This window comes from Alosa alosa, chromosome 11, assembly GCF_017589495.1.
Source record: "Alosa alosa isolate M-15738 ecotype Scorff River chromosome 11, AALO_Geno_1.1, whole genome shotgun sequence".
NCBI lineage: Eukaryota > Metazoa > Chordata > Actinopteri > Clupeiformes > Clupeidae > Alosa > Alosa alosa.
In genome coordinates this window covers 483,059-507,638 of record NC_063199.1, presented here as the reverse complement: position 1 = coordinate 507,638, position 24,580 = coordinate 483,059, and the positions used below count along the sequence as shown (strand labels likewise).

The 24,580-nt window shown below is 39.9% G+C and overlaps 1 protein-coding gene across 7 annotated transcripts in view; it reads right to left on the bottom strand.

Moving 5' to 3' along the window:
• The window catches only part of kitlga (kit ligand a), a 106,681-nt gene extending 83,061 nt beyond the window's left edge, over window positions 1-23,620 (bottom strand). For 3 of the 7 annotated variants that reach the window (XM_048256733.1, XM_048256737.1, XM_048256734.1), the window contains exon 1: window positions 23,072-23,619. Coding sequence is in view for 1 of the 7 variants with exons in the window: in XM_048256738.1 (XP_048112695.1) it covers window positions 23,072-23,086 (15 nt within the window). In the remaining 6 variants the exon portion in view is untranslated. Of the gene's footprint in view, window positions 1-23,071 lie in introns of all 7 variants that reach the window. The other 4 variants (XM_048256739.1, XM_048256738.1, XM_048256736.1 and 1 more) reach the window with 3 other exon arrangements.
• Window positions 23,621-24,580: the final 960 nt, after the last annotated feature.

The window sequence follows — 24,580 nt, the reverse complement described above, 5'->3', positions numbered from 1 at the left end:
TAACTAACCACCCGATTCACGTTGGCTGGGGGAAGGGGGCCATCAGACAATTGTGCCCAGTTAATCCGGCCCTTCCCCAAAAATCACACCTTCCCACCTCTGACAGCTTAAAAAGAAGTCAAAGGGACTCCTTACTCACAGACCTATTCAAAAACCTGCGGTTTTGAAATCCTATGCAGCTACAGGAGCTTCCAATCGCGAGGGAAGCAATTTTTGCATTGTAGGCATAACTAACATGCAATAACGCCAACAACAACAACCAAAACTAGGCTAATCATTGTCAACATGTAAATTAAATGTAACATTAGTGTGAATTTAATTAACAATGTTAATTGTTACATTAAATTCACACTAATGTTACATTTAATTTGCAACAAATTACAATGTTCTCTTTTGCAAACGTAGGCATAGTAACAGAATAATTTAATAATGTTACAAAGATACTACATCAATCCATTATATGTTTCATTGGGCTACTAGGCTATTTGTTTTGCCTTGATTCATTTAGGCTAGGCCTTTTATTCAGGGGCCGTATTCACAAAGAATTTTAAGGCTAAAAGTAGCTCCTAACTGGCGAATTTAGGAGCAACTCCTAAAAATAATGGGCGTGTCACTCCTAACTTTAGGACTCCTATTTTTTTCACAAAAAGTAATTCACGAAGCATTTTAGACCTAAATGTAGCACCTAAGTCTGGGACAGCTTAAGTCGAGAGGATGTTTTGCGATGTTTTGAAATAGCCTATGTAACAACAGGAACTTCAATCTATAAAGGGAACAATTTTGCATTCATAAAAGGGATGCAATAACGCCACCAACAACAACCAAAACTACTCATTGTTAACATGTAAATGAAATGTAACGTTTCATTGTGAATCAAATTAAAATGTTCTCCTCTTTGCAAACGTAGCCTAGGGATATGGTGACAGATTCATTTAATAATGTTGCAAAGGTAGGCTACTGCATCAATCCATAGGCCTATGTTTCATTAGGCTACTAAGCTATTTGTTTTGCCTTACTCTTTATTCATTTAGGCTAGGCCTTTTTATTCAGTTATTAATCATCTTCCGCCCTTCTCACTACTTGTGTAGCGCCGCATTCTCCGACCTGTCACCTGTCAGTCATCATCGGAAGAGAGGTGTTTGGAATTCCCGTTACAATCGTCCAGCCAATCAAGGTGGTCACTTCAGTCAAGCTCGTGCATGAGTAATGGCGTCATCCATAGCCACGAAGACTCACTCCCTAGTTTAGGAGTTGTCTGAAAGGCTTTGTGAATAACTTTTAAGAGAAAACTCCAATCTAAAATCTTTAAGTGCGATTTAGGAGTAGCCTACTCCTAGTAGTAAGATAAAGCCTTTGTGAATAGCCTACGGCCCCAGTTATTCATCATCTTCCGTCCTTGTGTAGCGCAGGTATTCTGAGACCTGTCACTCATCATCGTAAGGGAGGTGTTTGGAATCATGCCCGCGTTACAATCATCAGCCAATCAGCCAATCAAGGTGGTCACGCTTGCCCATTTACCCAAATTAATGGTCTGAATATTACTGATGATCATTGTTATTTAAGAACATGCAGTGTCGTAGGGTACCAAAACATCTTGCTCGTAAAAAAAAAAGCATCATAAGCATATTCTGGCGGGTCTGTTATTTACTGTAGGCTGCGCCAAACCACATGCCTTTATTTTGGGCAAGCCTGCATTCATTCATTCATTCAACCTTTATTTATTCTCGGAGGGTCATTGAGGGAAGCCCTCATTTTCAATGAATAAATTACAGAAGCCGAAGCAAAGCTCCACAAACAAGACAACATTCGAGGCCTTCTGTTGAAGAATTTTATATAAAGCCGCGCTTGACAGTAATCCTCCTGCCCCTGATAGGCCTACCACAGCTGTGGATAGTGTGGAGTGTTCAAGTAATAACACAATCCAATGTGTGTCTCAATTGTCCCCCGCTGACCACCTCACACATTTCTCTAGATTTTGCAACGAACTTACATGACACAATGCCATAAAATATGCCAGTTTTAGGACACAGAATAATGTTTGTAATGATGCCAGGTATTGTCGAAGGTGCATGGTGAAGGGAAATTCTTACTTTGGAAAACAAACATTTTGCGATATCATCGCCGATCATCAGAATATTGCAACAGATTCTGTGTTCTGGACTGTAGGTAACTTGTTAAGCCAGTGGTTCTCAAACTTTTAGTTCATTCCCCACTTTGATCAAGGGGCATGACTGATGATAGTGGAGATAACGTGTTATCGAGGCTTTTGCAAGTCAGCATCTTCGACGGTAGTCTATTAAAAATATAAGTTTTCGATGTCCCAAGCGGAGAGCCATACTTTTTATTGTTTTAACGATCTCTATGCTACTCACAAAAATGTAGGCATGGGGACATGATGAAGTAGGTTATCCAACTGTCGTGTGTTAAATTATTGTGATTACGAGCCAGTGGTTTTCAAACATTATCGTGACTCAGACATCTAACTAAATGCAACAGGCTCATATCGTCCTCGCATTCGCAAAATGAGGACCAGTGTTTTGTCAAATTGCAAATAGCTATTCGTTTTTAACTATTTTTTACAAAAAGCACTTCATACTATCTTAATCTTGGAATATGGGAGGAAGTGGCGGCGTCTGCAGTCAGCCAAATATGAATGTAATTCTGCGGCATAAAGCAGATGTAATTGTTTATTGTACAGAAAAATAAAAATGACATGTCAAGCAGTCAATTGACTACATTGCAGTCAAGAAGTAGGGCAAATTAATTTACGAAACCAAAACGTGGGTCATAGTTGTCTAAGCCTCTATTGCGTAGCCTGTTAAAAATGTCGCCAGATAGTATTAAATCGGCAACAACATTGTTTTCTGCAGAAGCCTACCCAAGGCTACAGATTAATTCTGAACAGTTATTTCTCTACTGGCTCAATTATCACACCACTGTTTTGATTTTACGTAGTTCGTTAACCCCAACACTGACAATAATGTAGACAGCAAATTTCGATTTTCGCGGTAGTCAAGCCTTAAGCCATACCCAAGTAGCCTAAATCGAGGTAATGTTTAATTATGCATGATTTATTTTGTTATTGAATTCGTAGGCTGGGATTACTCTCGGCAACAATTATGTAAGGGACGGCAGGCAGAGCGATGTACAGTGGCAGAGCGACGCACAGTGGCTGAAAGTGGTACTAAAGCTTCACGCAGCTTCACGCCGCGTAATGCGCGAATGAAGTGGTCATTTGAAAGCGATGCCCACTGTATATGCTATAGACTCAAATCGCAAACAGTGGAGTAGCTATGGGCAGTAAGCTAAACGCTTCCCAAATAGCATTTTTAACCAGTAATATTGTTCAAAACAGCACTAAACCTTTTCAGTAGCTTGCTTAGGGCCTTTACACATTAAACGAAGCACCAACAACCTAGTTAGTAAACCCGGAGTTTATTACAGAAGGCAAAAAGGCAATCGTTTGTAGGGTTGCCAACAGTTCCGTAAAATACTGAATCGTCCCGTATTTGAAAGGAAAAAGATGTGTTCCATATTAAACTGATACAGAACACATTTTGTTCTGTATTATTAAGAATAATCTCAGTGCAAATCCATGACAGATCAGTATAATAAGTTAGACTATAGGGGTGTGATAAGATCTCAAAATGTCACAATATTTCTCGTCAAGGTAAACATCTGTCTTGTGGAGAAGTATCCAGAAAGTTGGCAACCCTAATCGTTTGCACATTAGCCTACTGTATATACCAACAAAATGGTGTATCTTACATTGAAAACAGATGGTGGGAATATAGGCTACTGATAGACCAACACTAGCAAGCAGTAGCCAAGACGTATCATTATAATATTCTCATGAACTTGAACTGTCAATTTGGTTTTGTAAGCCTATAGCGATCTTCACACATGAAGTTGAGATTAGAGATTAGTTTGAATAATGACATGAAACCTCTCTGAACTCCAAATATCAATTCAGCACATTACTTGTATTGATACAATGACATATTTATACTGTTGTGGACACCTTGTCATGACGTGGTAATGATTTATTGGCTATTTGCAGCCAATATTGTCCTGCTTAGTTTTTCACATAGGACAGCAAAATGTTAGCCTAGAAATCTAGACGCACCCTAGCGGCAGCAAATTACATTTGCTGCCAGGGCTAGTCTAGCAACTCTCCGTTTGGCTTGTGAGCTCGAAAAATTAAACTTCTATCAGGCCAATCAAATCGTGTATAGAGTCGCTAGGCGGGCTTAACATAATGATTGATGGCAGAGTTGCAATGGTTTGGCTTGAATTCCCTGCTACTTGAAAACAAAGATAATGTTGCTGTTGGCGAACAGTGTGACACAAGTTAAGCTTTTATTAAGTTGGCAAAAGTTTGAACTAGCCAACTAGCTCCGCTGGTGGAAAACGCATGGGACTCATAGCGCTGTCCTATTGCGTGCAGAGGGAATTTGAAAGACAACCGATTATCCCGCCCCTTGGACTGAGCACTGGGAATGAAATTTGTCACAATAAACCATATATTTGGATCTCATTTGATGAGAAATTCAAAAATGAGTGCCTAACCAATCAGGTTCCATTGATGTAATAAATAGATCTACTATCAGAAAAAGCCAGCAGAATGGGTGATGTTGCTGTCCATGACCCCATGTCTCATTAATAGGCCTATTTGCCAAAGTCACAAAGAGTTTATGTTACCTCAGACTCTCCCAGTTGTTTAAGAGTGCAACCTCCACCACAGAAAGTCTATATATATACAGTGGGCAGTGCTTCGACTTGGCCAGCTTCACTCGCAGTCCGCGCGTGGGATCACGCGGTATCACGCGACTTTAATTTGTATTTTCCCAGTGTGACGCTGCAACAACCCAAACAACCGGTAGATGGCTCAAGTGAGCAGGGTGTCTCGTAAAAAGAAATGGAGCCTGGAAAACCCTACACAGACTTCACTACAAACCTTAGGAGACTGGTTTAGAAATAATTTAATAGCCAGAAATATGCCTGCCCTGCCCTAATAAAGAAATATTTGGTTAACTGCGAGTGAATCCCGTTTGCAGCCGTAGAAGAAACGCAGGACAAATTAAACATTCTGGTTTTCTCCGAGTGCAACGATGATAGACAGACATCATTTGGACAAAATATAGAGCATATTAACCTCCTTTGCTCAGCCAAACGCCTTCCTGTTACGTCCTGTTATCACAAAGTTACAGGCGATAAATGATTTTTGATGGTCACAAGTTTACTTCATTAGCGGTTTATTTTTTTGATTATTAAAGAGTGTTTTTCATTTAAAGGTTTGACTTCGTGCTTATTCAGTAGAGCATTTAGTGCTCTCCCCAATCCCAGACGTTCACATTGCATGTTTGTTTGTAATGGATGCAACCGCGAGATACGCTTGTCATAGGCGCCGATACCGTGGATGCTCCGTCTCTCGGGCACCCACGTGTGACAGCTTACAGTCCCGGCTAAATTTACATTAATTTAAAATCAAACATCGCAGTTTATGTTAAATTCAGCATCTCTCATAATGTGATTGGATATGTTGCTGTCAATTCCCTACTTCATATAGGCTACTAACCACCAATGAGGGCGTCTCTCGTATGAAAATTCCTGACACTTCCCACCTGAAAAATTAACGCAAGGCTTTGTCGGGTCTTCAGCCCCGAATATTTAAAATGTATATAGCCCTGAATATCATTTTAAAAGTAGTCTGACAAAGCGTATTGTTTTGTGACACAGCTAAACACTGGTACCTCATAGAACGTCTATAACAGACAGCTTTATGCACAGGGGAGAGAGCGCGCGCACTGTGCTTTATGATTGTTGCCTTCTGATGGTATCTTGCTAATTCACTGAACTGCATTAGGTGACACAAATGGTATTGCCTTTATCTTATAACTCCTTGTCTGAGCGATTACCAGGCTTATGGTTTTTAAAAGTCAGATGTTCCCTGACAAAGACATTCGAAAATTAAGAATGTTTATTGACTTGAAAAACACACTAATTTTTGCAAACTCCCTTCATTCAACCCTTGAAGACATCGCGGTCTGGTGCGCTATGTAGATAGTTTCTCGTACCATTTAATTTCTCAGAATTTAGGTCTACTAGGCCTACAATAACGTCATCACCAAATACATCTTTTATTTTTAGTTGATCAACCACAAAGAGTAGCATAGGCCTACTGTGCACAGTGCATGACGACTGTAGCAGCCCAACGTAAACAGTTGTTGTAGATGAGAGGCAACCCCTTGTTTCAGATAGCCTGGACAACATGTTACCTGGGTGTTGCCTACATTATTAATTAATGGCAGCCTACAATAGTTATTTGATTCGCGCAACATATTAGTTGGCTCAAAGAGTAGAGAATCAGGATGGAGAGAGTCACGCGTGTGTTGCTTTTGCGGGATCGAATCCAGTTTAATGCTAGTTTTCAAAACATATATTTTTACATGTCTTTTGTTTGAAAGTGGCTGTAATGTAGCCGAAGCTCATGGCGTATGGCGACTTCAAACCGCCTAAAACAACTTGTTTGTGAATGTCTGACAACTGCTGCAGCGCATGCACGCAGCAAAGGAAACCAGTAGGTGGAGAAACCAGAAGGCACACAACACCGAACAATTTTAAGGCTATTTCGCATAGGCTACTCAATGGTGCTATTTCACACGCATTATAGCGACCCCCACTCACCGGGGTTAGTGGAAGGTGTTAATAGACGACATGAGCCTACAGTGGACTAGGGCTGTCAAAATTGCTTAAAAATGACGTTCAATATCCCTCTAAAATAAACACATGTATTCGAATATATTGGAATATCTAGGCTATATTATTTGCGCATTATGTCAGTGATTCACGTTGGCTGGGGGGGGGGGGGGCCATCAGACATTTGTTCCCAAGGGTCTATGAATTGTTAATCCGGCCCTGCCCCCAGCGAAGCATAACTTTCCACCTCTGAGATAGCTGAAAAGAAGTCTAGAGGACTCCTAACTCACTAGACCTACTTACTGTAGGCTGCGCAAACCACAAGCCTGCATTCGAGGCAGGCCTTCTGTTGAAGAATTTTATATAAATCCCATGCTAACAGTAATCCTCCTACCCCCGCTACCACAGCTGTGGATAGTGTGGCATGCTCACGCTTTATGTCTCCTTCTTGCAAACTAGGCCTATAGCCCAACCATTTACGTCTTCAAAAAATAACAACTTGCCAGATATGCCTTCATAAATTTGGGCTTCATTCAGCATTTTGTTCTTCCACTGGAAATGACTCTTCTACATTTGCTGCCTGCTGCATCCTTTCTGTTTGTATTGTTTAGAAAATGTTTGACGTCTTGAGTTAAATATTGTTTGCTGGTAACCAGCCACAAATAGCCTACAGATTCTTGCATGCGTTTTCTCCAAAATGTGCCCGTTCTATAGGCTATCCAAGTGCATAATTCTGCGGCATAAAGCAGATGTATTTGTGTATTGTACAGAAAAATAAAAATAACCTGTCAAGCAGTCAATTGACTACATTGTAGTCAATAAGTAGTGCAAATTATGAAACCAAAACGTGGGTCTGCTGTGAGGCCAAACCCATGAACAAAGACACATTGATATCTGCAATAGTTTTTTTTTTTGGCGAAACAAGCTCACAGCCGAACAAGTCATACTGAAGGGAGAGGCAACTGGCATGTGATCTCCCCACGGGCCAATGGATGTACAAGTTTTCTCCTGTGCCTACGATATTTAATCCAGTGTTTTGTCAAGTTGCAAAATGCTATTCGTTTTAACGAATTTTTATGATAGTATGAAGTACTTTTTTGTATAGGGTACTATCTTAATTGCTTTATACTCAATACTTGACCAATGGCTATTGCATCTGTCTATTGAAAGTGAGAATGTGGCATGTGATATACTGTGTAGGCTTCATAAAATAAAATAAACTGATTGCTAATGGCCTACAAGCTGATCTGGGGGGCGTTTCCCGTACAACTACGGAGGTTAGCTTTTTACTAACAGGATGCATCGTTTAACTAACCAACATGTAAGTTACGACTGTTTCCCAAAACTGTCGTACTTACATAGTACTGTAAGTTTGGACCATGATAGTTTCCAAACTTCAGTAGTCTGGACTAAGGTGGTTAATGACGTTTAGTAGCACGTGAACGGGCACCTGCACATACTTCTGTGGCGCATTGCGTTAAGGCCGGCAGATGACAGCCGCCATTGCACAGCAGTTACCAGTCCCCTGTCCAAGAGTTCGAATCTGGGTAAGACGTTGACAACAATATTGACATCGTTGTTTACCTAAGTTTATCTTTTGTGCAGATCATATTATCAAAATCAGAATCAGCCTTCTTGGCTTCTTTTACTTACGTGCACATGTCTGCAAATTGACTTTTAATTTATGTATTTTCTGCCTTGGGCATTTTAAAATATGGATGTATGGTGGTTAGAAGTGTAAATATCAATTAGAAACCTAAATATATTCATAATTATTAATTTGCAAACAAATAACTGGCGTCAGTGACGTCTTTGACATGAAGATCCCTGGAACTATGCTTCTAGCATTCTACCACAGGTCGAGAGGTGTAGTTGTAACTACACAACTTTACGATAGTGGTTCTTGAACGTTCGTTGCTACTATGGTTTTGGGAAACACTAACGTAGTGGAACGATGCATTGGACTATGTAAGTTCCAAATATGAATGTAATTCTGCGGCATAAAGCAGATGTATTTGTTTATTGTACAGAAAAATAAAAATGACATGTCAAGCAGTCAATTGACTACATTGCAGTCAAGAAGTAGGGCAAATTAATTTCTGAAACCAAAGCGTGGGTCATAGTTGTCTAAGCCTCTATTGCGTAGCCTGTTAAAAAGTAAGCCAGATAGTATTAAATCGGCAACAACATTGTTTTCTGCAGAAGCCTACCCAAGGCTACAGATTAATTCTGAACAGTTATTTCTCTACTGGCTCAATTATCACACCACTGTTTTGATTTGCGTAGTTGCGTTAACCCCAACACTGACAATAATGTAGACAGCAAATTTCGATTCGATTTTTCGTTTACCACCGTGTAGTCAAGCCTTAAGCCATACCCAAGTAGCCTAAATCGAGGTAATGTTTAATTATGCATGATTTATTTTGTTATTGAATTAAGTAGGCTGGGATTACTCTCGGCAACAATTATATCCTGATCCTGCTTTTTCAGAAGGGACCGCAGGCAGAGCGATGTACAGTGGTAGAAGCGACGACAGTGGCTGAAAGTGGTACTAAAGCTTCACGCAGCTTCACGCCGTAATGTCTTGTGAATGAAGTGGTCATTTGAAAGCGATGCCCACTGTATATATATATATATATATATATATATATATATATATATATATATATATATATATATATATATATATTCTGTATCCCAGTTTCTAAGAAGCCACATCCCAGTGAGCTAAGTGACTTTAAGCCAGTCGCTCTAACATCACACATGATGAAGATGATGAAGCGACTGCTAGTTCACCCAGGTCAGCCATTCACTCGACTGGCTCCAGTTTGCATACCAGGGTGGGCGTTGAGGACTACAATGAATTGAGGAGTGCAATCTCATCTGGACAAGGGGAAAAGTGCTGTGAGTATCTTGTTCTCTGATTTCTCTAGTGCCTTCAACACCATTCAGCCTGTCAGATTGAGAGACAAACTTGTGCAGATGCTCACCTAACAGACTACCTGACAGAGATACCACAGTTTATCAGGCTGAAGGACTGCTTCTCAGAGACTGTGATCAGCAGCACTGGAGCGCCTCAGGGGACTGTGCTTTCACCGTTCCTGTTCACCCTGTACACTTCTGACTTCAGCTACAACAGAGTCATGCCACATGCAGAAGTTTTCGGATGACACTACAATTGTGAGTGTATCAGGGATGGACAGGAGGATGAGTACAGGAACCTGGTGCAGGATCAACCATCTGCAGCTGAAGAGACCGCAGGCTCAATATATTAGACAATTTTGCTTTATGCTTCATAACTAAGGTAATGTGGACTTTACACTGTGATACGTGGATACATCCCAGTGGATCTTATATATGTATGTATATATCTTATATAAGCCTACTGGTATCATTATTAGATTTTCGTTTTGTGTTGGTCATTAGTATGCAGGTTAACAAGTTTTAACCTCTTGTTGCAGCAGACTGTGTGTTGGCATATTGTTGAGGGCCAAGCAGAAAAGCTGGGAAGGCACCCATTGTGTTTCTTTTTCTCTTATTATTTACATCTTTTCTCTGCCATTGAAGTCTATGGCAGCCCATAGAACCATCTGTCATATTTTGATGTGTTGTATAGAGCAGTGGTTTTCAAAGTGGGGGCCGCGAGGGGGTGCCAGGGGGGCCTCAGCAAGTTGGAAGGAAAAATAAAAGGAACAACTGTGTCCTTCCTTGGTGTGTCATTTTGTTCTTTTGATTTCATTAAAAACTTTTTGTTCCTCCTGTACACCTGCCCCTCAGGTGTCTGAACGACATAAGATCTTGGCTGCTCAGAAAGTCCAGTAACTGCAGCTGGATTCCATGTGCCATCTTGCCACATTGTCTGAAATTACTGTTTCAGGAATTACATGTCTGACGAATTGTGACTTCAGATGGGTAATGAGGTATTTTGTCTCCGGTGTAAGTTGACAGTTTCACATTTGTGGGTATGTTTTGTTTTCTCATTCTTTGCAGCAGGCAGTAAGGGATTACATTGGCTTGAGCACCAGTATCTAATTTGAATTTTACATGTTTGTGCTCCAATTTCAAGTCAACTGTCCATTCATCTGCTCCTGTCTGTGTTTGCACTGCACCAACGAACAGACTTGGTCTCTGATCTATGACGTCATCATCATCATCAACTGCATGCACTTTCTTCGATCTACACATCTTAGCAAAGTGATTTGATTTAGCACAATTCTTGCACTGTTTGCCATACGCAGGGCAATTACGCAATGCATGCTCCGTTCCACATCGTTTGCAATTAAAAGGGCTTGCTTTGTCTTTTTCATTCGGTTTGAATTTATTTTGTTGCTCGTTTTTCCGTGTCTGCTTATGTTTCACTGCATCTACGTGCTTGCTTTCACGTGCAGAGGCTTGTGCATTGTGATCCTCGTCATGCATTTGCTTCATTTGAGCTTTTGTCATTTCTGACGCGATACACAGCTGGGTAGCTTTGTCAAGATTAATGTCAACTTCTCTTAAAAGTCTCTCTGAATGAGAGTATAGTTCCAAGTTAAATCAACCTAGAAAATCGCCACGTTTCATTTTCCATTAGTATTATTACACTTTCTAACTTCAGAAATTACAAGTTTTAAATGGGAAAATTACCGGAAATCTTAGTTTCTTTTTCTTTTTTCTTTTAAACGTGATGCTAGCAGGCTAGATGCTAATGGTCTAATCTGATTCAATGATCTATGCTAGGCTGGAGCTAAAAGTGGTATCGCCAGACTCAGAGAACGGCTGGATGAACTTGAGAAAGGTAAAAATCAATTGTTTAACTCAAGGGGAGGTGGAAAATGAGTGTAATTCCCCAAGTGGTAGAATATCCCTTTAAGCACATCAAGTTCAATGAATGGTGTAATGGATCCTGACAGACTCAAAGGAGATTATAAACAACAAAAATGCCTGTGACGGCCAAAGTCCCATTCACTAGTTCACATTCCTGAATTTGCATAAAGACATAAAAGCATAATACATAAAAGCATGATAGAAAAGTATGTTTGGCGAGGTCTGTGGCCATGGTCCTGAAGGGCTTCGCGGAATCGTGCCGGAGTCGACTGCGCAGGCAGGAGTCGGGCAGGATTCCGCCATACACCCCAAAAATTGCGTTTGAAGATGAAGGACTCTATGGCCAGAACCACGCTGAGCAAATTCAATGGGAGTGCGCAAGGTGCTCTTTCCTCAGATCAGAGATTTGATCTGATATGAGTGATAGGCGTCGGAGAACCAACGGGCCGAGAGTTTTGAGGGCTTGTCGGACAGACCGTTATTTGCCGCAGTGGTGGCTGCACCAATCCTAAAAGAATAAGTTGAGTAACGGTCTGCTGGGATTCCGACTTGCGTTAGTGAGCTGCCTTTGAAACCAGAAGCAAGTAACGGAGCGTCCGTCGTCTGTAGCAAAGGAGGGGGGATCTAATGGGGATGCGATAGAAGAACGACTTGAATTAAGACAGCCAGGGGCACCTGTCATCTATGGGAGAAGGAGATGTAATGATGATGCAAATGCCAATATACGAGTTCACATTCAAAACAGCAAACTTGTTTGGCAAGATCCCTAACCTGGGTGAAGGAGTGCTTAGCAGATTGGTCAGACCACCAGCTGCGGTGGTGGCTGTACCAATCCTAAAATAATGGGAAGATTGAGGGCTAACTTAACATGCATGCACTTGCACACATAACATGTACTTAACATGACATGCAGGGCAATGAGCTTGCAGTTGCAGAACTTGGGGTCAGTGCAGGGGAGTGTGACTTGCAGTTGCAGAGCTCCGGGTCGGTGCAGGGGAGTACAGCTTGCAGTTGCAGAGCTCCGGGTCGGTGCAGGAGAGTACAGCTTGCAGTTGCAGAGCTCCGGGTCGGTGCAGGGGAGTACAGCTTGCAGTTGCAGAGCTTGGGGTCAGTGCAGGGGAGTACAGCTTTCAATAGCAGAGCTCGGGGTCAGTGCAGTGGGAATAGAAGACTGATGTAGTTGCTGATGCTCATGACATGTGATTTTAAGATTTGTGAGTGATTTTAACATTCCAAATTATGATCTACAATTTTGCTGTTTGGCAAGATCCCTAGCCAGGGTCATGGAGTGCTTTACAGGGATCTTGCAGGAGTGTACTGCGCTGGCAGGAATCAAGCAGGATCCATGTGATCACCCCAAAAAATGCAACCCGATTGAAAAGACCCTGGCTAGGACCATGTAGGCTATAGATAAGGTGACATGAACGGTATCTAAGGCCCCTGGAGTATTTGAGCAAGTGCTCGGGTAGACCCTTATTTGCCTGAATGAAACCTAAAACGGTCTGTGCCAATACCAATATGCGTTGGTATATATCCGAGTTGCCCTTAAACCAATGAAGGTTACATGTGCAAAATGTCAAATATATGCTATAAGGGGAACTTAGACATAGCATGTACACATGGTCTGAATATAAGGATAGTTACTGAAAGGTGATAAATTACAGGTTACAGGTTTCTATTTTGCTGTATTAAGTTTGTAGAGAACACTGAGCTACCTAGCATTATGGTAGCCGATCTAGAGAATAAATATGAACCTGTAGCAAACACAGTAGGTTAGGCATTGACATGTAGATTAGTACAAGTGAAGAGCCTGAAGAGCCATTTGAAGCCAAAACTGATTAATGGATGTTAAGAAACCCATGCTTGGCAGAGTCTATGGCTCAGCCAAATTGCTCTGGGGGGATCGTGCAGGAGTCACTGTGCAGGCAGGGGTCAGCAGGATCCGTGTATACAGAATACAGACCAAAATGGGTATTTTGATTACTTTCAGTCAGGTTTTCGGGCAAATCACAGCATTGAAACAGCTCTCCTTAAGGTTTTCAATGACATACGCCTAAATACAGACTCAGGCAGAACATCAGTCCTAGTGCCACTGGACCTTAGTGCATACCTGTCAACACTCCCGTTTTTCCAGGGTTCTCCCGTATTTCAAGGTCATCTCCCAGCACCCTCCCGTTTTGTTATTTCTCCCGGAAAACTCCCGTAATTTGCATGGCCATCCAACTTCATTTTAAAATCATTGATCCATTAATTTTTTCTATTAGTCTGACATCTCACAGGTTGCCAGATTGTGTATGAAATACACCCTACACATACACAATCACTTAGTTTCAATTTCAACCGTTTTGTCTTAGGCTAAAACCAGGCACCCAAAACCCAAATAAGGAAGCGGGTGCCGACTGCGCAGCCTGAGTCTCGTCGTGCAAGCGGGCTAGTTGAATGGCCTAGGCCTACTCCAGAACTAGCTGTTGTGAAATTGTTGGGAATTTAATTGATTAACACATCACATAAACTGTTATTGAGCGTTGTTGATACACTGAACTTGTGCCCTCGGAACCAAATCTGACAGCTGCAGCTTTGGAGTTTTGGAAGTAGGCTGCAGGCAGGCAGCTGGTGGATACATAACTGGCATGCGTAATGTAATGGTAAGGTAAAAGCAACGACCGAAATGCAGTGTTGAAACACCCCAAAAAAAAAAATTCTCCCGTTTTTGGAAAGCTAAATGTTGACAGGTATGCCTTAGTGCAGCATTTGACACTGTTGATCACAATATTTTAATACACAGACTAGAACACTGGGTAGGATTTACAGGCATAGTTATTTACTGGCTGAAATTATATCTACAAGAAAGGAGTTTCTTCGTTGCCATTGAAAACTGTACCTCAACATCAACGTCCTTGACCTGTGGCGTTTCCCAGGGGTCAATCTTGGGGCCACTATTATTAAACCTCTATATGCTCCCACTTGGACAAATCATCCAAAATAATTTGATTTCATATCATAGCTATGCAGATGACACACAAATTTATTTAGCTCTGTCACCAAACGACTTAGTCTAGAGGAATACGCCTGGATTCAGGGGAAAATAGGGCGGGATGAATGTCTCTGATTTCGAAAAAAGCTTTTTTCAATAGCCAATTGCGGAGAGGTGGCAGACCTTGTGAGTATGCACATGTACTGGGTGTTTCATGAAAATACCGCCGACAGTGAACTAACAACCAAAACGATGGCGTTACCTTTGTAGCCATCTCTGGTTAGCCTTTGCTTAGGCAAATGAGACATAACTTCTGCAGAGGTTTAAAGCAACTGTTGTTACGAACTTCAATTTATTCAAAAATCGACTCTAAACATGCTTCAATTATGTTTGTATCAGCAGCTATTTCGCACTGGTTTCAGTATTGACTTTTGCCCATAAACACAACGGAAGTGACATCAGTGGGCGTCTCTGAAAGTAGCTGTTTTCCGGTTGTGAAGGTTTTGGCCCAGAAGTTCGTTCAGCATGATGCAAACTTCTGGGTAGTCAGATTACAAACAACTATTGTCCCCTTGAATCTCTCTCAGTGTATAGAACAAATCAACACCTGGATGTCTCAAAAATGTTTTCAGCTGAACAAAGAAAAAAATGAAGTAATTATATTTGGTAAAAAGGAGGAAAGACTTAGGGTTGCCACTGTCTTGACACAAAAGGGTTGAAAGCAAAGGATACTGTTAAAGATCTTGGTGTATTAATTGACAGTGATCTAAATTTCAAAAGCCACATGAAAGCGATAACTAAATCAGCTTTTTACCTACTCAAAATTATTGTCAAACTTAGAGGGCTGATGTCAAAACATGACTTAGAAAAACTCATTCATGCATTTATCTCCAGCAGGGTTGATTACTGCAATGGACTGTTCACAGGCTTTCCAAAAAAGACTATCAAACAGCTTCAGGTGATAAAAAATGCACCAGCTAGGGTTCTCACAAAAACTAAAAGAACTGACCACATTACTCCAATTCTTAAGTCCCTGCACTGGCTTTCAGTAAGTCACAGAATTGACTTTAAAGCACTACTACTTGTTTATAAATCACTAAATGGAGCAGGACCCAAATACCTGTCAGACATGCTTCAGCAGTACACAACCTCCAGACCTCTCAGGTGTCAGGAGAAAAACCTGCTGTTAGAACTAAACATGGTGAACCAGCTTTAAGCTGCTATGCGGCTCAGCTCTGGAACCAATCTGTTCAGTGGAGTCTATGACATCTGTAAGGTGTAATAGTATCTTTTACTTTACCTTTACCTACTTTTACAAGTATTTACTTGTTACCTGACTTTTTACTTGATTTACTTGATTTTAAAGTCATGATTCGATTGGATTTTCAATCTTGTTTTTAAATATTACTATTAATGCATTCCTTATGTTGTTTACTTTTTTTGACCTTTTCCTATTCTGTTTGGGGGCTTTTATTTTGAAACCACTTTTTATTTTGAAACCGTTTCAACCGTGAGGTTGTAAACAGAACAAACATTAAACATAGACGTGAACACAGTGAAATGAAACAACACAAAATTATAATTTTATTGTCTCAGCACACTCCAAAGAGACCAAAGGTTCATGGAATATGCATTATTAGCATTTTATGCCTTAAAGTAATTTTGGACTGTAATCTGTAATCTTTTCACTTGCTAAGTTGAGTATGTTAGTAATTGATGTCAAAATACTTCCACGTCGATGATTTCAGAGTGCCAAGAAGTCGGTTGACGTGTATTTTTTAACTGGCTGCAGCCTAAAGTTTTTGTTGACGCCACAGTTTACACATGTGCATGCGTGTGTTTTTGCGTCTTGGCATACATGCTGTACATTTGGGATGGGGCTACATTGTCGAATCTACCTTTGAAGTTCGAAATTGAGATGTAATTTTGATCGATTTCGACTTAAAGATCGAAATCGTGACACCCCTATATCCCAGGTGCCGTGGCACTTAGGGTTGGGTATCGTTTGGGTTTATCCAAATTGGAAAACTACCAGTGATAAATCGATACTTTTAAAATGATGCCGTGCCAAAACGGTGCCTGAACTGGTACTTTGTTTTTAAAACAAAATGCCCAAACTAATGGTCGAAAACATGAAATTGCTTTTTTGATTGATGACAAATTTGTAAAATATGAAATTTAACTGTATATTCAATTTATTATCAATACCTGTAGTTTCATTGCTTCTAGGCATGATTCTAATTGCAGATGGCTTGCCATAACTTTAAATGTAAGAAACTGCTTGCCATGGATGCACACAGAGGGCCCCATCATGACATTCTAAAGTGCATCGTCACTCGTCAAAAGTCTATTCAAATTTAGTAGGATGTCCAGTTCACATTGGGAGGGGTTTTAGTTATCAAGCGTGGAGCGCATGGCGCAACAAGGTGTTCCTAGTTTTTTTAATCAGTCATATGGGTGTGTTTGGGGCGTAACATCATTTTAAACCAATGAGAATGACATCTGTCATTCCCTTTAACGGCGCAACGTGTGATATGTCAAATAAATGCATCGGTATTTTGGAATTCAACGGCGCATTTGAAGGAGGCTGCTTGCGAGACCATATGGAATAGTCATTCTTAAACCATGCTTTCCTAAACCTAGCATAGCCTTCACGCATTTGCACTCGTCTATTATTTGAACTCATTGGCAAAGTGAAACTAACTTCACCAAGGAGTCAGTCAACGACAAGACGGTTATATGCAGTTACTTTCACTATTGACTGACAATGGGTTACCACGAAAACATAGGCTGGAAAAAAGCAACACTTACCCTAATATTGCTCAAATGACTGAATAAAACAACATTTATCCTGCAGAGGAGTTGCTTATATCTCGTGACAGTCGTCTTCAGCTGTGCTCCATCGTGTCTCTCGCCTCCCCTAATCACTTTTAACCGTCATTACCAATTTGCAAATGATGGTGAATAACTACTCAGATGTACAGTATTTCGTAATATCTTTATTCTAATTATGTTTCCCATTGTAATCGTGCAATTTGTAATGCTTTGCATGAACGTGCGCTGGTGTGCGTTCATGAATGATAGAAGGATGGTGCGTGCACCTGCCAATATGACTGTTGACATGCGCTCTTAAAATAGCATATGAACAACTCGCCAGTGACTTCTGACCAGGTTTAGGTGGTGTACGATAGCGATTTTTACCCGCCAGGCCCCTTCCTAGGTTGTTAATTGCCACACCCCTGGGCGCAATGTTTAAAAAATAAACGTGCAAAATACCAAATTAAACTTTCCGCGGGTGAAAAATGAGTTTTACGCCATGCGCTGGTGCCCAAAATACAGCCCACAATGTCTTTCCTCCTTTCCTCTTCTTTATCCAGTGCAGATGGCTGGCCATAACTTTAAATGTTAAAACGACTTGCCATGGCCCTGCCAGGTCATATGCTGGTCATGGACAACGGCAATTGCAACCTACTCTAACATCGAGGGACTCTGCTTTCAGGTTTATCCAGTGAGTTCTCAAATGCTTCAATACATTTGATGTCTTCCCCCTTAGTTCGTTTTTCAACATGTTACATATGCTTGTGAGTATTTTGATTCACAGAGGGCATTTTAACCGCAACTGTGCGCTAACATTAGGTTATCTCCTTGTAGAGCAGCTTAATTAGCGATAATGTGCAGTGATGGTTCCGTTCCATAGCGTCTTTGACAGCTCCAGAATATCAATGCAGAAGTATGTTTGCATTTCAATGTTTTCTATGTAGTTAGTTAGAATAAAAATTTGTAGTTCTTCTCCTTGGGACAAGGACCTTTGAGTCTTGGAAAGCAAATTTACAATGAATAGAGCCCTGCACGAGTAACCTAGTCGAAATTGACAAGCAGCTGTAACTAAGCATGCTAAGCTCAACATCCAAACAGTATTCTAACATTATCTTAGAGATAGAGCTTGATTGGATAACTTAAACTTAGTAAATTGGAGAGACTAAACTATGTTGTGATAAGACCTTAGCAGAGTTAACTTAAATGCAGCAGTTTTGAACAAATGCTAAGCATGGTCATGATGCTATGCGGATTTAATAGCAATTTAGCCTGTCGTCTTCTATGCAATGCTTCTATATGTCAACAAAAATCCTTCAACAATTGTTAATGTTTTGTTAAATATACATGGAGAGGAGGGGCGACGGGTTCGTTACGAGAGAGAGCGGGGTGGGGCAAGGAAAGGCTGTGTGCGTAAAATGCACAGCACAATGAAAGGATTTTATCTCATTTAAATAGTACAACATTGAACATTATTGTGTGACGGCCAGTGTTGATCTTGTGGTGGCCCGCCACAGATTAGTCAATGTATGGGAAACACTGATGTTGTTATGAAGTTCGGAAGATTTCCGAGATGTTTTCACATCACAACTTCGCTGATAACATTTCAATTAAATGCCAGCTAGTGCATTTGCAAGCATTTTGTGTAAACTAGGCTATTGATGTTGTTTCATGGCCTTTTGCTTGTGTATAGTTATGGCTAGAATTCGACTACAGCTCGTGCTTTAAAGTGGACAACTTGGCATGGGCTCACATGAGCTGTCAAACACAGTCTACTAGCCTATGTGGCAGTGTTGTGCAAAATTCAAATTGCAATTCTGCTTCCTGTTTGTTACCTCTATTGAAATGCAAGTGAAATTCAAGAATTGAATTGGGATTTAAGAGCCAGTTTCAATTCAATTCTGGAATTTTGCACAACCCTGCTATGTGGTGCACCCCTCTGCTTTAAGCAAATACATCTTGAAGTGTTTATGTTAGCTATATACCTGTATAGGATGTGGTGCTATCAGAGCAAGACCTTAGAGATGGCACATGACACGCAGTGATGCCTCGTATAAAATTTTTTTTTTTTTAAAAATCAATGTTGTTACTATCATTTGCATTGGCACCAGTGCTATAATAGAACCGAGTTTCGGTGCCCAACCCTAGTGGCACTGGAGGATCAGGAAAAACTTGAAATAATTTTGGAAGAGGATTCCAACATCTGCATAAAAGCCGAACAACACAAAACTGGCCTCCACCCAAGTCTGTTTTCTATACCATTTCTTCTGTTTATTTCACTTGTTTTATTTATGCATACAAATGAGTAAATTGTATATCAATTGATATTTTGAAATATTTTGTTAAGGTGGGATTGTGTGTGTGTGTGTGTGTGTCTGTCTACTTATGTTTTAAGCACACATACTGTTCATAATTATGTTATTTCTATTATGTTCAGTCATTCAGTGTTCTGATATTCAACATTGTATTGTATTTGCTTTGGCAACACCATTTCTTTCCAAATAGTCATGCCAATAAAGCAAATTAACACGCAAAACCCACAAGCCCCCTTACTAAAACGTGATAAATACTGTAACAGTGCCATACTGCTCTCTCTCTCTCTTTCTCTCTCTCTCAATTTTCCATTCAATTCAATATGAATAGTTTGGTTCCAAAACACTATCTCTCTTTTTAAAAACATTAAAAAGTCAGGCTGTAATTATGTATTTCAGGTAATATCAATCAAATTGCAGTTGTGTTGTTTTGATTGAATAAAGATGCATCAAATAACAATACCCAATTACAGTTCTACTGAAATAACTGAAATAAATAATGATTTATGAAAATTCATTAACATGGATATGGCGTTTTGGAACCAAACTCTTCATATTGAATTGAATGGGAAATTGAGAGACAGAGAGAGAGAGAGAGAGACAGAGAGAGCAGTATGGCACTGTTACAGTATTTGTGCAATGATAATAGCTAATCAAAATTCTCAGTATAACAGATAATGAATCAAAGTCCATTGGTTGAAATCTAAACTACTTTCAGTATAACTAAGATAATCACCTAAAGTGACCAAACCAGTTCTTCACCATGGTTGAAACTATGGTTTTGGCAACATGATCCAGTACAAAAAACAAACAAAACTTAAAAGCAGTTGCCACTTAGAAGTTTATTTTCTTTTGTTTTTAACAATTTTCTTTAACTTTGCTATGTTGCTGTTTTAATTATTACTGTTTATTATTTATTCATATTAACTTTATATATTATTAACCCTCACTCACACCTACTGCATCTCTGATTCTTTGCATGACAGAAAGAGGAGGGGTGCTCTGATGTCCCCTACTACACCTAACAAGCAAAAATCACACTCAAGAATATCGATGTCAACATCATTTGCAGGCACAGATTATGTTGTGCTACACAGCATCAAAGAAAAAAAACTTATTTGGTGAAAGCTGATGGAACAATAACAATGGGACAGGAAGAAGGTAATGATGCCAATATTGACCACATACGAGTTTAAATTAAGTTTGGCTATGCTATCAGTTTCCATCCGGATACACTGACAGAGCTGCTACCGGTAGTTAACTGAATTAGCACATCATCATAATGTTATCACTTCTTTCTAAAATGACTGTAAGACACACTTGTTATATATACAATCCTCCCATTTACATTCTTTGAAAAAGCATGGAAAAGAGAAGGAAAAAGATCTTTACTATAATTATTATTATTAATTATTGTTCATAAACCACTATTCTATAGACTTCACAGAACTGCAGAAAAGCCAAATGAAAATATAGAACCAAAAAACATTGTAGAGCTGCAAGTAACCTATACATTATTTTCACAACTGATTCATCCTATACATTAACCTATACATTATTTTCACAACTGATTCATCTGTTGATTATGTTCCTGATAAATCGATAAGTTGTTTGGTCTTTAAAATGTAAGAAATTGATAAAAAGAAAAAAAGATGCTTAGTGACTCCCAAAGCCCAAGATGAAACAATCAAGTGCCTCGTTTTGTCCACATGCCAAAGACGTTCAGCTTACTTTTATATAGCAGCAAGTACTAAAACCTTTTTTTCTGTAAGGAGCTGGAAACAGCATTTTGAGTCTGTTTTCCTAATAGAAATTAGTCAAACCAGACACTAAATTGCTGAAGAAGTTTTAATAGTGGAAGACTAATTGATAAGTCAACTAGCCATTTGTTGCAGCCCTAATCCGTTGCCCCCATAAAACAGCAACAACATGGCTTAGATTACTTCCTTACCCATGATGTAAAAACATAGTGATATGCTGACGTGACAGCATTTGTGACTGCATTTGATGACAGGAATGTGATTCTGTATGATTCCTACTTGTTTGCTGTAGTTTTTTCCTTAAAAATCAGATGATTAGACAATCTTGCACACTGTGTTTTTGCAGGGATTTATACTAGATGTTTAAAGATAAGTAGTATTTAGAAAAGTTAATTGCATAAGCCAAAGGCATTTGACAAGGACACATTATTATCCTAATCTATTTTACTCTAAACGGATATTTAACAAACCCCTCTCGTAATGTGAAATCTGGCTAAACATGACTTGTTCATGGAAGAATCTTGCAAAATCACACTATTGAATATTGAAAAATCATGATTAAATATTAAAGACATGCAATAAAAATCTCTCTGTCAGGGCTTGAGATATTGGAATGTCTGGAATAGGAACAAACATCAAACTGAGGTCATAAGGAAATGTTTTTCTGATGAGACAGACTGATAAATTGACAGACTGATATATCACTGAACAAGTAGCAGTTTTTGTCGGCACACCTGTTTTTGGTTTTCTTGGCATTTTCACCTAGCCCATATGAAAGGGGAAATCACTTTAGGACAGATCCAGACACATTTTGTCTCAATCATAAAAATATAGACAAACCTAAGGTAAACAAAACCTAAGGTAAACATTTGAAACTATTTTACTATTTGAAAGTTCATAAAACATTCAAAACCAGGCCTATGTAGCCCATTGAATAGGCTAATGATACTGAATTCAATCATTAACATCAAGCTCATTAAATGTCATGTGGATTAAATAAAAATGGTTGTCTTAACTATCTCATTTATCTCTCTCTCTCTCTGTGTCATTCTCTCTCTCGCTCACACACACACACACACACACACATTTACACACACACACACACACACACAAACAAGCACATAGCCTATAGCCTTCAAATGGGGGATGGGGGGTTCTCTAATGGCTGTAAAAGAAACACGTAGCAGGAGCGTTTGAGAAATGTATAGCCTACTCTCAAAAACAGCATATCAACATCGGGACATCCCAACACAACAAGTTGAGCAATGTCAAGAAGACATCGCCTATGCCAACGTGGGAACCTATTTTCCATAGCCTCTCACTCCGCCTAACCTACTTCCTTAATCACCGACGAAACCTGTCTCAAAGGCTACTCAGCCCCAATGGAGTAAGTTGTCAATTGTCAGTGGGCATTTAAATACAGCGGAGAATTTCGTTTTCATAGTGCCTTTACAAAACTGACCCAATGCAAGCAATGCATTTCAATATCCAGTGCTGCCTTCCAAAAGACTTTGAATCACATGCAGCAGTGTCAATGTGTCCTTTCCATTAGATTACTACGGCCGTAAAAACTTTCCCGCACTTCCTTTATGTCAGGCCACATTCCATACAGAATATAGCCTAGTCCTAGGCCTACTTGTAGCCTATTAAATCGCACTGCCATAACTAAGAATTATGAGAGTAAAAGCACACTATAGTTCACTTACTTTTGACTTCTTCATAGGGAATGGGAGAAGTAATTCCAGTATTTGAAAATCCCTATTTTATTTTACTTCGGGTTGAAAAAAGGTTTTGTTTCTTCATCCCGCTTGCGCATATCCTAAGTCCTCATCCACAAAGTATGGGAAAACAGACAAAAATGCGATAGTCAACCGCGGTGAAGGTAAGCATCCAGTCAGACATAACATAGTCAACACTGTTCCTAGGATTGTAGGCCTAACCCTTGCTGCGTAGCTAACTGAAGCGCTTTTATCCTTGCTGCATGAAGCGCCCGCCCACACTATTGCGGAACCCTGCGCCCGACCGCATCATATAGGTTAGCCTACTGTTCCGCCAATATCTGCATTTTACTTCCTTGAAAAGGAAGAGGTACCCTCTCAGTGTAATCCATGAGCATACTTGAGCTCCTCGCGTTTGAGGGATAGAGATAACGCACACCGGTGCATTCCGGCCTATGTTGTGTAGGCTATGCTATAGGCTGCTTGACATTAAGCACTTCAGCATCACAGTGATGTCAAGACGGCAACGGTATGCTAATGTCAAATGCTGTAACTTTGTATTTTGAAGATATCCATAAACTAGGGACGGTTCGTAATTAGGTCATGGGTAGGCTAGCCCAGTCATTTGCAGTTCAGCACAATTCCATGCAATGTAAGCTAAAAGGACGTGGAGTGTTCTCAGACAGTTAATGTAATATAGAAAAAGTTCTATTCACTCCGCTCTGAGAGTATGGACAGTTTCTGGAGTTTCACTTCACCTAGTGGATAATCAGGTGTACTACTTTTAGAGAAGTGGTGTGTAGCTTAATCTTTTAATGCAAGTCCATCTGGAAAATAGTCTACAATGTGAGAATAGATACATGATAATAGATGATAATATAATAGATTACAACCCATTTTTCACCTTTTTAGCTAGCCTATAGATATCATGGGACATAAATTAAGCAATTTGCATAGTGCAGTCATGTTTTTTTGTAAACAAGTCCCTCAAAGCATGTCTATCTCTAGTAGCCCAGATAGCAAACAATCATCGAAACCATCTTCAGTCAACGTTCTGCTGCCAACATTAACTTTATTGAATCAACATTGAACTCTGTTGTTAATCCGTCAACAATTTGCACCCTCAAGAATAATGTTAAACCATTACTAAAAAAATGTATCACCTGCTGTTAAATTATATTTGTCTAATTTATAAATGACCATTGACAACTTCATATCAGGTTGCAGAGTAAACCGACATTAACAGAAATAGCACCCAAGCATTGTGTCTTGCCCACCCAAACAAAGTCAAGAATTGTTTTATTTAGTTGTGCATCTGCGCAATGTGCAGCCTCAAACCCAGATTGGATGTAGATAAGTTGGTGTTGAGTGTAATGGTAGCTAGCTGGTACATAATTGTACAGTAGGCCTATGTATGTGTGTTAGGTTCCCCTTTTGATGCCTTAAAAGAAAACTCTGACCATTTTTCATATAGATCTCTGTTTCTCGAAGTCACTG